This window comes from Crocodylus siamensis, chromosome 1 (genome assembly GCF_052110815.1).
Source record: "Crocodylus siamensis isolate JL-2025a chromosome 1, ASM5211081v1, whole genome shotgun sequence".
In the NCBI taxonomy this organism is placed as follows: domain Eukaryota; kingdom Metazoa; phylum Chordata; order Crocodylia; family Crocodylidae; genus Crocodylus; species Crocodylus siamensis.
The window spans coordinates 301,659,305-301,671,887 of NC_143395.1; the positions used below are offsets into that span (position 1 = coordinate 301,659,305).

The window sequence follows — 12,583 nt, forward strand, 5'->3', positions numbered from 1 at the left end:
TGTTTTTCCATTTCTCAAGAACCTGATTTTCTAAGCATAACTGCATAATAAGTTACACATTGTGAACATACAATTATAGGTATATGTGTGTATATATAGTTACATATGTTACGTGCATTATATAACATTTTAATAATTTTATACAGTTAGTGAACGAAGACATGTATATGCACACATGTGCACGCACACACATAATTGGCACATATACTGATATTGTGGGTACTGTATCTGACTGATACGGAGGGTTTAAAGGTTTTGTGTGTGTGTGTGTGTATGTGATATATCACGCACACATGCATAACTTAAAACCTTCCATATCGGTCAGATGCAGTACCTGCAGTATTAGTGTGTGTACATACACACGTGAAAACTTGAGACCCTCCACATCAGTTACATGTACAGAATCTGTTAGTACAGACCCCTCACCCCCACCCGCTACTACCCTGAGCCACTGCAGGTATGTGTCTGCATTTCTGCAGTCCAGAGGGGATATGTATACAGTTACAAACTGGTTTAGCCTAGCCAGGTTAAACTAACCTGCAAAGATTTGAATCGGTTCAGGTTTTTTGTATGTTTGTCCCTAGCCTAACAGAGATGGTTTTCTTCTTCCCAGTGGCTAAATGTGCTAAGTTAGCTAAAGAAGCAACCATCCTGAGTTCAGAACACCTACTGGAGTGGCTTCAAAGTTGCTGTTACTGAGTTTAAGGTTTTAAAATCACTGTTCATAGAAAAGCAGTATCAGCATTCAAGAAATTAAGCTATAGCTCCTCCTACACTATACAGAGAAGAGAAAAATGGGTCTTTTTTGTAGCAGTGTAGAATGTATACTTTAGTTTGTCAGCTATACATGGAACTTATTTAAAATGCTTATAAAATGCATGAAAATGTCTTCGGCTGTTTTACTATCTTTATATTGTCTTCACTTGTTTCTCATTTATTTGGATAATGAACCAGCTACATAAATACTTTCCAAAATGGTATCAAGACTGTACCAAGAGTATAGCTGCTTCGTATGAAAGTGAGGTGATTTAACTTTCAGTGATAACTTTTTGAAAATGTAGTAATATCATCACATACCATATAGTTCCAATTGAAATTTGACCCTGCACATAAAGTTGACCCCATGTTTTTATGTTCAATTTTAGCAAAAACAGGCTTTTTACTGGATGTCAGTAATTACAGATGAAGACCTGGAAGTGCTATTAGCCTTTCAAAATCCTACAAGAAAATCAAATAATAAAGAATAAATTCAAAATGTTAAATGCATGAAAGAATAAGAAAAACTTAAATGTAAAAAAAATCTGATTTGAGATTCTTACTGCATGTACAAAATACTGCAAGTTAAGGGTGTTGAGGGGCCCAGTTACAGGTTTCCCATGTGTATAAATTGAATGTTACTTTTGTGGCTTGGGGTTGGAGAAATCATGGCTTGTAATCTGAACAGTATGAGCTAGGTTTGTTGTTGTTTTTTTTAATTAAGTTGAATTATTTCTCCAAAATGTACTGCTTCTAAGCAAACTGGCTGGCAATCTTTTTACAGAAAGGAATAACTGGATTATAAATATTTTAAAAGAATTCATGAGGAGACGTATATGGAGTCAGTATAAGAGACTTGGTGCGTGTGTGTGTAAGAGAGACAGACACCTGTGTGTCAGTACACAGAATATATAGCTCCTTATCCTAGCACTGTAGGTTTCAAATTAAATACAAAACAATGTGAACAGTCTTTTTTTCTTACAGCATTCAATCAGAAAAGGTTCCATTGATCTATTTTTCAACTGCTCTTTAAATTATTATCCTTTGCCCTTTTTTTCTTCTATTTAATGGCTCTCTAAAACACCTAAGCAACCTACAGCCCATAGGGCAGATCTGGCTGACATCTGCATTTAAAGACACGCTAGAAGGAAGGTGGGAAATGGTAGCCCACAGTGCTGTCCAGGTTGCAAGCTGCGGCCTGTGTTTGCAAAACATTGCTGACCTTTGCTCTAAAAGATTTCTTTTTCCTTTGCAAAACAGTATGGTATGAACAGATCCCTATTTCATTCTATATTAATACACAGTTAGCACTTCTATAAGTCTGATATTCCAAAGCCAGTTAAATTTCTTCAAATTAACCATATAATTTGTGTTTGTATAGTAGTGAGAATATATTTTCAACATTAATTTCAAATATGTTAGATCAGTTTGTATCATTTACATTTCAGTGTTTTCCTCTGTAAATGAAAATGAAGTGTTTAAAATACTGTCCTGATTTTGAAATTTGTATAGTGGTCGTATCTTACCATGGAAAGTCTGTCAGAAGGCTTAATTATTCATGATCCTAGTAATACTGCAGCTGTATTTACCTTTTCTCTAGACAAATGTTGAAGAGGAAAAATATCCCTTTGGTTTCTGTTTGTACAGAATCTGTAGATTATTGAAGAATCAGAAGTAGCTCTACTATTTGAATAAGTGATAGTCTTCCTTTGTAACATTTGTTCAGTGAATACCCTTTTTTTGGATTCTAAAATCATTAAGAACTAGAAATCTTGAAGACTTTTCTTGTGTAGAAGTAAAGACATTAGAAATGTTGTACCTCTTTTGTACCTATAGCACTGTTGCAGCTGAGTCATCCTAATACAAGTAGATAAATGCCAGTGCAGCTTGGGCCTCCAATTCTATCACGAAAACTTGGAGCAGGAGGTCTGAGTCAGGGCTGTTCAACTGGCAGTCTGCATTCAGCACCCCAGGAGTTAACCTGTGACCCTCAGGCTCCTTGTCCAGGCACTGAACTCCTCCACTGCTCCAGCTGTTGCTGCAGAAGTCTCTGGGCTCCCCCTCCTTCCTTCATCTTCCACGTCTTACTCTGCCCCTGGGGACAGGATAGCACACTCACAATACCAAGGAGGCCCATGGGATCCAGAGACTCTGAGTGATGTAGCAAGGGGGACTGTCTACATCAGGGATGGGCAAAATGCAGCCCACCAGAGCATTCTATCAGGCCTGTGGGACCCCTAAAAAAATTTTGAAAATTAATATTAATCTCTCTTGGGCTGCCTGTCATGCGGCCCTCGACGGCTTGCCGAAACTGAGTAAGCGGCCCTCTGCCCAAAATAATTGCCCACCCCTGGCCTACTTGATGGGATGGTGCTGTGGGGAGTGGAGGTAGGGTGGTTCCTGCTGGCAAGCTTTGTGGTCCATTCATTGTATGGGTGGGAGGGCCCCTGGCCCCTCAGAAGTTGGGCAACCTTGGTCTAAGCCAGGGGTGGGCAAAATGCAGCCTGGAGACCAGATCCAGCCTGCCAATTGATTGTATCCAGCCTGCAGCTACCCCTGCAGCACTCTGCATGGGGTGAAGCCCCACCCTGTGCACTTGCCCTGCATCCACTGACAGCACCACCCCAGTTCTGGCTGGCAACCACAGCTTCCTGGCAGGGCTGCTCTGGCTGCTGCTGCTGCAGCCACATGGGTACTGCTCAGCTCTCCTTGTCTCCAGTGGCTCCTCTTCCTCCTCTGTTGCTTTGGATGGCAGGTAGCATGGAGAACTGGTGGCTGGACACCACATGCCCAGCCAGGTGGGGGGAATCTTCAACTGGGTGGTTCCTGCCTGGGTGTGTAGCACTCCAGCTCCACCTGTCTTTCACCCACTCTGTCCATGTAGTGCAATGTGCCGCCACGTGCGGGAAGCCGAATGGAGGAATGGTGGAAAGTGGCTTGAGCTGTGCAAAAAGGGAGGAAGAATTGCTGGAGGTGAGTGGAGCCAAGTGGTACCTAGGGAGCAGTGGGAACAGCCTCTCCGAGAAGCTGTATGGATTGGGGTTGTGCTATCAGCAGATGCAGGCAGGAGTATGGTGCCGGCTGCTCTGGGTGGGAACATTATGGGGAAGCCGCAGGCTGAAATAGGTGGGGAGAGACAGTGGACTGCACCTGCATCTTGCCTCCTGCATGCATTCCCTGGCCCACTCCCAAGACATGCACCCCCCCCCCCAACACACGCGCGTGCGTGCACATACGCACTACCCAACCATTCCAAACCGCCCCCCAACCCACACAATATACAAGAGTAAGACTTTATTTTAAGCTATTATGCAGTCACCTCTATATACACTAAAAAAACATAAATCAGGGTAAATTATTTTTTGAAATAAGATTAAAGTATATTACAGTAGATGTTTGACTTTCAGTATGTGATTTGTTTCTATCAATAATTTTTTTAAATTTTTATTTTCTGAAAGACTGTCTGCAGCCCTTGACAGCTCACCAAAACTTGTTAAGTGGTAGGGCTGTGCAAGATTTCGCCGGGTGTTTTATTTTGCCATTGTTTCGACTCATTTCAAGCTCGAAACGGCGAAATTGAAATGAAACAAAAGATGGGGGAAGGACTGCTCTGATATCGGCTGTGTAGCTGGCCAGTGACTGTCATCCTTCCCTGAGGTTGCTTCCAACCCCAGTGCTCTGAAACCCCAGAAAAACAGCTGCATCTTAACGCACACACAGTTATACATCATGAGTTTTGTTTGTCAGCAGCTTATGGTGTAGTTTCCCAGAAACCCCTGCACCTATCTCCTTGAAACTTGGCAGGCTTCATGGCCACAGAAGGGGCCATAAATCTGTTTTCCAGGTCTGCTGTTTTCATTCAAATCAGGCAAGAAATGACAAAGTTATAGGCAGTTTCATGATTCTCCATTGTCGCCTATGGATGAAACGTCAAAACAGCATTGAAACAGTGAAGCCGTTTCAATGGAATGGAACAGTGCTTCAAAATGAAATGAAACATGGTCCCATCAAACGGTGAAATGGAAGTCTAAACAAAACGGTGCTGTTTCGCACAGGCCTATTAAGTGGCACTTCATTTGAAATAAATGCCCACCCCTGGTCTAACCCATGGCAAGATGGCTTTAAATGTTCTAATACTTCTGCTGTCTTGCTCATGTAGCTGCTGTTTTGCTGGAAAATATTTGTGAAACATCTGTTTTAAAGATCAAAGTGAATTTACTGGCTTCTAGTGTCTTATATTTGAGAGAAGTTTTACCTCCTTATGACAGGTCTTCACTTCCCTAAAACCAAGATAGTGTCATACAAGTTCAATCAAAATGTCTGCCTAAAGGTGGGTTTGGACTTCTAGTTATATCATTTAGAGCATCTTACTAAACATTTTCCTTTGAACCATGTGAGGTTTGGAGAGTATTTGTGCTCTTCAACTTTTTACTAAAAAGCTACTTTTTATATAAAAAAATTTTTAAAAAAATCCTTTCAGAAAGTTGGCTTAAACTGTTTCTGTTTGGAAACAATACCAGTGTAGAAAATCTGCTTTAAGTCTTTGACCATCTATGTGGACCACATAGACTGAGGCTGTGGTAGGAAGATACTATATGACCTCCAGACTCAGAATAACAAAATATTGAAAGCTTGTGCAGTTGCTGGTGACATTAAAGTATGGTAGTTTGACAAAACCTTTCTTCAGGATTGTTCTCTCAGCATGATAACCAGGTTAGACTTTCTTTACTCACGCAGTCTTTCATTCACTTTCATAGTTTTATAGATGTTAGGGGCTGGAAGAGACCTTAAAGATCATCATTAACAGACCCACTGCACTTTAACAGGAAAGACTGCTGAGGTCAGATGACCCCAGCAAGATTGATTTCATTCATTTATTTTTAGACTGCTGATTAATGTAGCTAGAGACACAAATGGAGCATGGCATTGTGGAATAGATTTGAATAGCATCAGCTTTTGAGAACGGCAATTCTAAGGCCTCTATTTACTTTTGTATAATCTGATTAAAGGGACCCAGTTAATCTTGGTTAATGCATATGCTCTTCATTTACTGTAGTCAGAATATGACCATATTTCAGTTATTAGGCTGAAAACTTGAACTGCTGAAGGTTTTTACAATTATTAGGACAGACCCCGTTATGTGTTTGATCTCAGGCTAGTTGAAAGTTGTAGTGCAGAGAAGTGGGGTAAGTGTTCTTTTGATTTCATCATGGATTTGACTGAGAGGGGACCTAATGAAGCACAAAAATGCTCTTACTTTTAGAAAGGGTGTGATGTGTGACTTATTTACTAAGATTGTAATTAGAGATGTATGAGCTTCAAAAATCCTTCCTGCTAAACAAGTTCACGTGTGTGTGTGGATCTGAGAGGCCAGTGACTGTTTTGTTTTTACTATATACAGTGATAGACTCCAAATCCTTGCAAAAGAAATGAAATAGAAAACTATAAAATTGCAACAAAACGCAGTAGCAATAAAAACAAACTTAGAGACCAATGTTAGCATTCTAGGAAAAGCTGGTGGGAGGCCGATCCCTCACGTAACTATTATGTGGACTGCCTGCAGAGAAGTAAACATTTTGTGGAAAGTGCACTTATGCTATTACAAGTAAAACAAATAACCAGCCACTAACTAAACCAGTAAAGCTGAATGAAAACAAAACTGTACCTATATGGTAAAGTAAAGCAGCATCCTTATTATTGTGGGCAGTGCTGAAAAATTGTCAACCTCTGTGGATAGGTTCTTGGTTGTGTTTGTGGTTATTTTTATTTTTTAGTTAAATACTCATTTATGAGTTTTCTTCTGATGTCTGTCTTTTAAAATATGACCTTATTTTAAACTAACTGTGTGGGGACCAGATTCTTTACTTTGACCCAGCCCCTTTTGTACTGCTTTCACAGGGTAGAGAGGCCAGAGGGCAGCCAGTTTCTGGTGTGAGGGAGTCGTATTAAAATTGCTGTTGGAAATCTCTTGCACTTGACTATGGTTTCTAATAGTGCAAGCTAAAAGCTGCACTGATAGATTTTTTTAAATGTAATATACGTAGTGAATCTTCAAAAGCTATTCTGATACTCCGGGAATGACATCTACTCTCGTGAAAACTTGCTTAAGTTTTCCCCTCGCTTATTTAATTTATTTATGACATTCAGCACCATATTACATTAGCATCTTATACATTGTCATCATTCTCCACTCCCTTCCAAAATGCAAATAATACAAATACCTATTTTGGGGCCTGATTTCACCCTGAGAGTTTGAAACTTTCTTCACGGAGTTTGTCTTTCTCAAAGTCCGTCTGTTGCCAGTATAATGAACATGCATCTCTTTGTTCCCATAACCACAAAGTATCCTTTTATTAGCTTTATCTCATTCTTATCTCCCAATCATTTTCTTAGCAGTTAAACTCTCAAATGTATAAGTGTCACTATCCTTTTACCCTTTCCAAAGAGTGCAGGTCCACTCTTACTCCAAAACAGTGATTCTCTCTCTTCCTTTTTGATACCTCCTTCCTCAAATCACACTTTTGTGGATTATTGTGTTGTGTGTGTGTGTGTGCACGCGCGCTCTCTCCCATGTATTTCTTTGTCATGTGAGTGATTCCAATTCAAGAAGTTTTTAACCACTTTCCAACTTTAAGTACCAGCTAGTTCTATTGACTTTAACAAGACCGTTTAGACCCAGGCTTTAAAAACCTAACTGGATTTGGTCTTGCATGAACAACTCATTAGATTGGTCATAAGATCTCTTTCTGTACTGCTCTCTAAAAATCATGTAATATAGGGGTTTCCCCCATGTAAGTAAAGTCACTTTTGACTCCTACATTGGGATACTACCACATTTCCCCCTTTTTCTTTTTTTAGACTTTGTGTCTCCTGACAGCACAAAGGGGAAATTAACTGCCCTAATGTAGGTGCTGGGGATTTCTTAACAGAGGGAAATTCCAAAGAATATAAAGTTGACGTTGTCAACTCTGAATGTTTCCTCCTCCAATGTGGCCAGCGGCAAGATGGGATTTGCAGCCAGTGTAATCTAAGGTCAGCCCTAGGCTGCAAAATTTTACTGGGAACAATTCAGTCCTCCAATTCAGAGGAATAAAAATAGTTCAGCATCATCCTCTACTATCGACTTCTACTCCTCCAGTTGCTGTACTGAACAGTGTTCACTTAGACTCAGGGATCTGGCTCCTAGCATCAAATAGGACAGATCACTGCTCCATCTCAAAAGCAAGTCCAGTACTGGAAACAGTTGTCTACTGCATGAACAAGTAAAACACCAGGAGGCAAAATGTGTTTAATAAAGCAGGAATCACAGTTATTTCTGTTGCAATAGTTCATCACTGCAGGGGCAGGACTACTTTTCTTGACACTCCACGTCAAATATAGCAGGTCTTAGTATAGCATGGTCTTTGTCTTAGGAAATTTTTATTTGGGGGAGAGGTGGATTAATGTTTTCCATGCATTTGCAAGAATAAAAATGTGAACCTTTAATGTGAGCTTGAGCACTACCAAAAAACTAAAATTGGTAATTGCTGCTCTCCTCACAGCCTTATCCTTTAACCTCATTGTCATGTCCCTAGTAGCTTTCTCCAGGGTGTGCATGTCCAAAAGACCAGTGAGAATTGACCATTTTATTTCAGTTGCTGAGATGAAATAAGCCAGTCTAAACTGGAGGGAGATTATATTGACAGCATCAACATCTAGAACAATTTCAACTACAGTTTCCCTCTGGCTACATCATCCTGTTGATCCTCAGTTTTATTTGTCTGGCTTATATGAATTGATGACAAGGATGCAAATGTGTTTGTAGTGGGATTTGGCAAGTTTATAGCTTTCTTGCTATTAGGAGGGAATGTTATTTTGAGAATGCAATTGTACCCTACTCTTCTAGGAGAATCCATGTATTTTCTGCAATTAATTATCAGAACCTCCCCATCTTCTGTTGTGACCTCAGTGCCAGTTAAAAACTGTTGTTATTGCACAACAATAGATGGGTCAGTTGACAAATTCAGTTTTCTTTTAACTGGAAGAATGGATTGGCTGTACCAAATAGTCAAACACTGAGGGTGTCTATATATGTGCAGCAAGGCTGCTGTGATGTGCTGTAATTGCAGCATGTCGGAGCAGTCTCGATTAATCGAGTCTCTCAGAGCATGGTAATTGTTGCTCTCTAGCAGACTCCAGCGTATTGTGCATCAGCGTTCATGTGCTGAAAAATGGTAGCAGGGGGCGCTTTAACTAAAGCTGGTCAAACGACCTTTAGTTAAAGCACCTCCACTGCCATTTTTCAGCACAGGGACGCAGATACATGAGATGCTGTGGGTGCTTTAAATTAGAGCGGTGCTCAGAGCCGCCTCTCATAGAGCACATGTATAAATGCCCCTAGAAGCCTTTAACCCTAGCGTACTAACACTGTGATTGTGATAAAGGCATCCTAATGTTTGTGGTCTCTGTTTATGTTACTTAAGGTTTAAAGATGCATTTGATTTTTCGTATCCCTCCCACGGTATTACAGCCTCTTGCAGGTGTATCTAGTTCTGAGTTTGCACGGCCTGCACTGTAGAGGGAGAAATATGTAGTTCAATAAATTTAATTTGGAAATGCAAACCACCATAAGCAACCCCCCCCCCCCAATGCTACTTACAGTCACTTTCTCTAGTATAAACTCATTTTAAACAGCATAATTCTCAAATAATGGTTGTATTACCTTTCAACCATATATAACTCAATCATGTTTAAGAAAATTTTAGCACACTATAGCTGAAATGAGATCCTGTTCATGAGGTAATGATATTGAAATTACATATATATGGAAAAGGTTGGAGTTGTTGGAATTAAAATCTTTTAAAAACTGTTTCTTCAAGGTGGTTACAAGTGGAGATCTGACTTCAAGTTTTCAAAAATCAGTTACTGAATGTAACTGTAAAGGCTTTAAAAAAGAGCAGTAATCTGAAGCTGTTTAGTTTAGAAAAGTCCTTTATGATGTCAGTGAAATATTTTCAAAGAATTAAGAGGATATAACAAGATAGTCTTTCAATAGTTGTTTGAATGTTACTAATCTCTTCAGTATAATAGTTATGTAAAAGCCACGATGGTTCAGAAATTATGCAAGAGATGGATTTTTTTGAGCGATATCTTGTTTTAGACCATGTAGTTAGACAAGCTTTCAAATACAAGACATTCTGCTTAGGTCTCTCTAAAAATGTAGATTTTGCAGTTAGATTTAAAAAAAAAAACAAAACTAAAAAAGCCAAAAAAGAAGTCTGTGTTTACAATTCTAAGATGAATCCTAAAAAGGCTCATGGGATAGCAGTTTATTTCAGAACATTGCAAAGTGTGTGAGAATGTTTGTCCTTGGATTATATCATTGAATTAGTGGCAGAAAAGTGGTGGTATGTTCAGCCTCTCATTAAACCCTGATTAGAAGGATGATGTATGATCATGCCAATCCTGGGACATTTCTGTTCCAGGGGCCAACACATATGCAACTTATTCAAAGACAGATGCAACATTTGCCCCTAGTATTACTTATACAGCCTTATCTGAACTCTGATTTAAATGAGCAGAAGGATGGGAAGTTGAAGGAGCTATGGTTGTAGTCTCCTATATAGTTAACTGACCCACATCTACTGATGGACTACAGTAAGCTATTCGCTCCTTGCACTCCAGAGAGTAGAAGGGAAGAAGGGTTTATCCTAGTGTGGTATAATTTTTATGCTGTGCTTTATGCAAGGTGTTGAGCAAAGGCTCTGTAAAGTAGCACAGTTTTTTATGGAGACAGACTCAGCATAACTAGTTGTAATTCCATTAGTAAAAAAGCCAAAAATATGTCAGATTTTCCACTTAAAAAAAATACTCTGCTTTTTAACCAAAAGACTTTGGATGTTGTAAAGCATGTGGTAGAATAAAGGTGATTATAAGGGGATGTACTTCAGAGCATATAAGGGTGAAGAGGAAACACCTTTTTTGGAATGCACTATCTTTTTTCAGTGTGTATATACTGAATTAGTCATATATGTTAAGCTAAACACTTCACATTGGTATTTCCTTTGGTCCAGTAATGCTTTTTTTTTATTAATCCACATAACTGAACACCATTTTAGGACTAGAATTTGGTACTGAGATGCCATAACTTGGTCATAAAATAATATAGTAGCTTTTTCTTGAGAGGTCAGTTGTAGCATTTTGTTTCTTGATACTATTTATTTCATTCTGTAGGATTTTTACTTCATAGAGCTACTAGAAGATTAATTTTAAGTCTTTTTGCTGAAAAAAATAGGGGCAGTTATATAATATGTTAATGAATGTTTCCAATTTTTTGTAGGAGAGGGGGACTCCATGAAAGATGACAGAAGAAGTTATTGTTATAGCAAAGTGGGATTACACTGCACAACAGGATCAGGAACTTGACATCAAAAAGAATGAACGTCTCTGGCTGCTGGATGATTCCAAAACATGGTGGAGGGTAAGAAACGCAGCCAACAAAACAGGATATGTGCCATCAAACTATGTGGAGCGAAAAAACAGCTTGAAGAAAGGCTCCCTGGTTAAAAATCTGAAAGACACATTGGGTAAGTCCTGTTGTACTTTTGTCCAGTAAAGCTGATAACTTTCAAATTACACTTCTAAAGTGTATGTAGTGGGGTATATGCTGATGATTCTGAAAAAATTGTGTTCAAGTCATGTATAGTAAAAGATGTGTTAACCAGCATTTAAGTAACTGGAACACTAACTGGAATTTCTGGTCGGGGTGGCAGGGGGAGCTCGTACGCAGTGGGGAAAGCTTGCTGCTGCTGTCGTCCACCCTGCGCTTCCGCCACTCCTCATCCAGCCGAAAACCCCCTGCCCTCAGGTTACTGGAATTTTTATATAACTGGTACCCCCCAATTCCCTACTTATGCCAGATAACAGAGTTATTACTGTAATTGCTAAAGATTTCCCTTGCATCTCTGCAAATATGAATGCTTTGTCAATTAGAGTTCATATATGTGCACTGGTACATGTTTTGATTCTTTTAAGTTAATGAAATGCTAACTCTTCTGCTTTCAAAGCAAACTCCTGATGTGATTATTCATTTCCAGGTTCCTGTTAGAATGGTCACACTGGCATAATCACTTTATGAAAATGATTATGGCTAGGGACAGAAGTTGCACATAAACCGGTCTAAGTGATCAGAACTGGTTTAAACTTGTAACAGAACAGAAATCCAGTGCACATAAACCACTTTCAAAATGGCTGAAATTGATCTGAGATAAACCTGGTTGAATGTAGTAACAAACTTAACTGATTTAGGTCAAGCTGGTTTATGGAACTTCTGTCCCAGACCCCTTCCTGGTTTAAGTTAACATGCAGTCCTCCAGCATCCCAGGATGCTTTGCAGCCCTGGGCTGGGCTGTCTACTTCAGCAGAGCAGGTTTGGTCCCATCCCTCTCCTCCCTTTCCTCATTGCTCTGGCTGGCTGAAGTGGGGGTGGGAAACCCTGCTCCAGCCACAGGAGCGGAGGGGCATGTCGAGATGCCAGTAGCCTGTGGGGGGGGGGGGGTCATCCTCCATCCCCATCTGCCTGGCTCTCTCCACCCCCCACTTGCCACTGGAGCAGCAAGAGCGGGGGCATCGCCAGACCCCTACCCCAGGCCTGAGGCAAAGGTGGGGGGGAATTGCAGAAAGGCAGGGTTGGCAGGGACCACCTGAGGTCCTCTAATGTCTATTCCAGCCCCTGCCTGAGCTCTCGCCAGGCCCTCCTGTACAAGCAGTAGAATCTAAAGAACAGAGGGTTTGCTGGGGGAAAAAAGTCACCAAGCCCTTCCTGCAGTTGGTTCCCCCTGTCCCACAG

General features: G+C 40.2%; 1 protein-coding gene across 3 annotated transcripts in view; it reads left to right on the forward strand.

Moving 5' to 3' along the window:
* The window catches only part of NCK2 (NCK adaptor protein 2), a 132,010-nt gene that overhangs the window by 79,940 nt on the left and 39,487 nt on the right, over positions 1 to 12,583 (forward strand). For all 3 annotated transcript variants that reach the window (XM_090021107.1, XM_090021099.1, XM_090021116.1), the window contains one exon: positions 11,075 to 11,321. In XM_090021107.1, coding sequence (XP_089877233.1) covers positions 11,096 to 11,321 — 226 coding nt within the window. In that variant the 5' untranslated portion in view covers positions 11,075 to 11,095. The remainder of the gene's footprint in view (positions 1 to 11,074; positions 11,322 to 12,583) is intronic.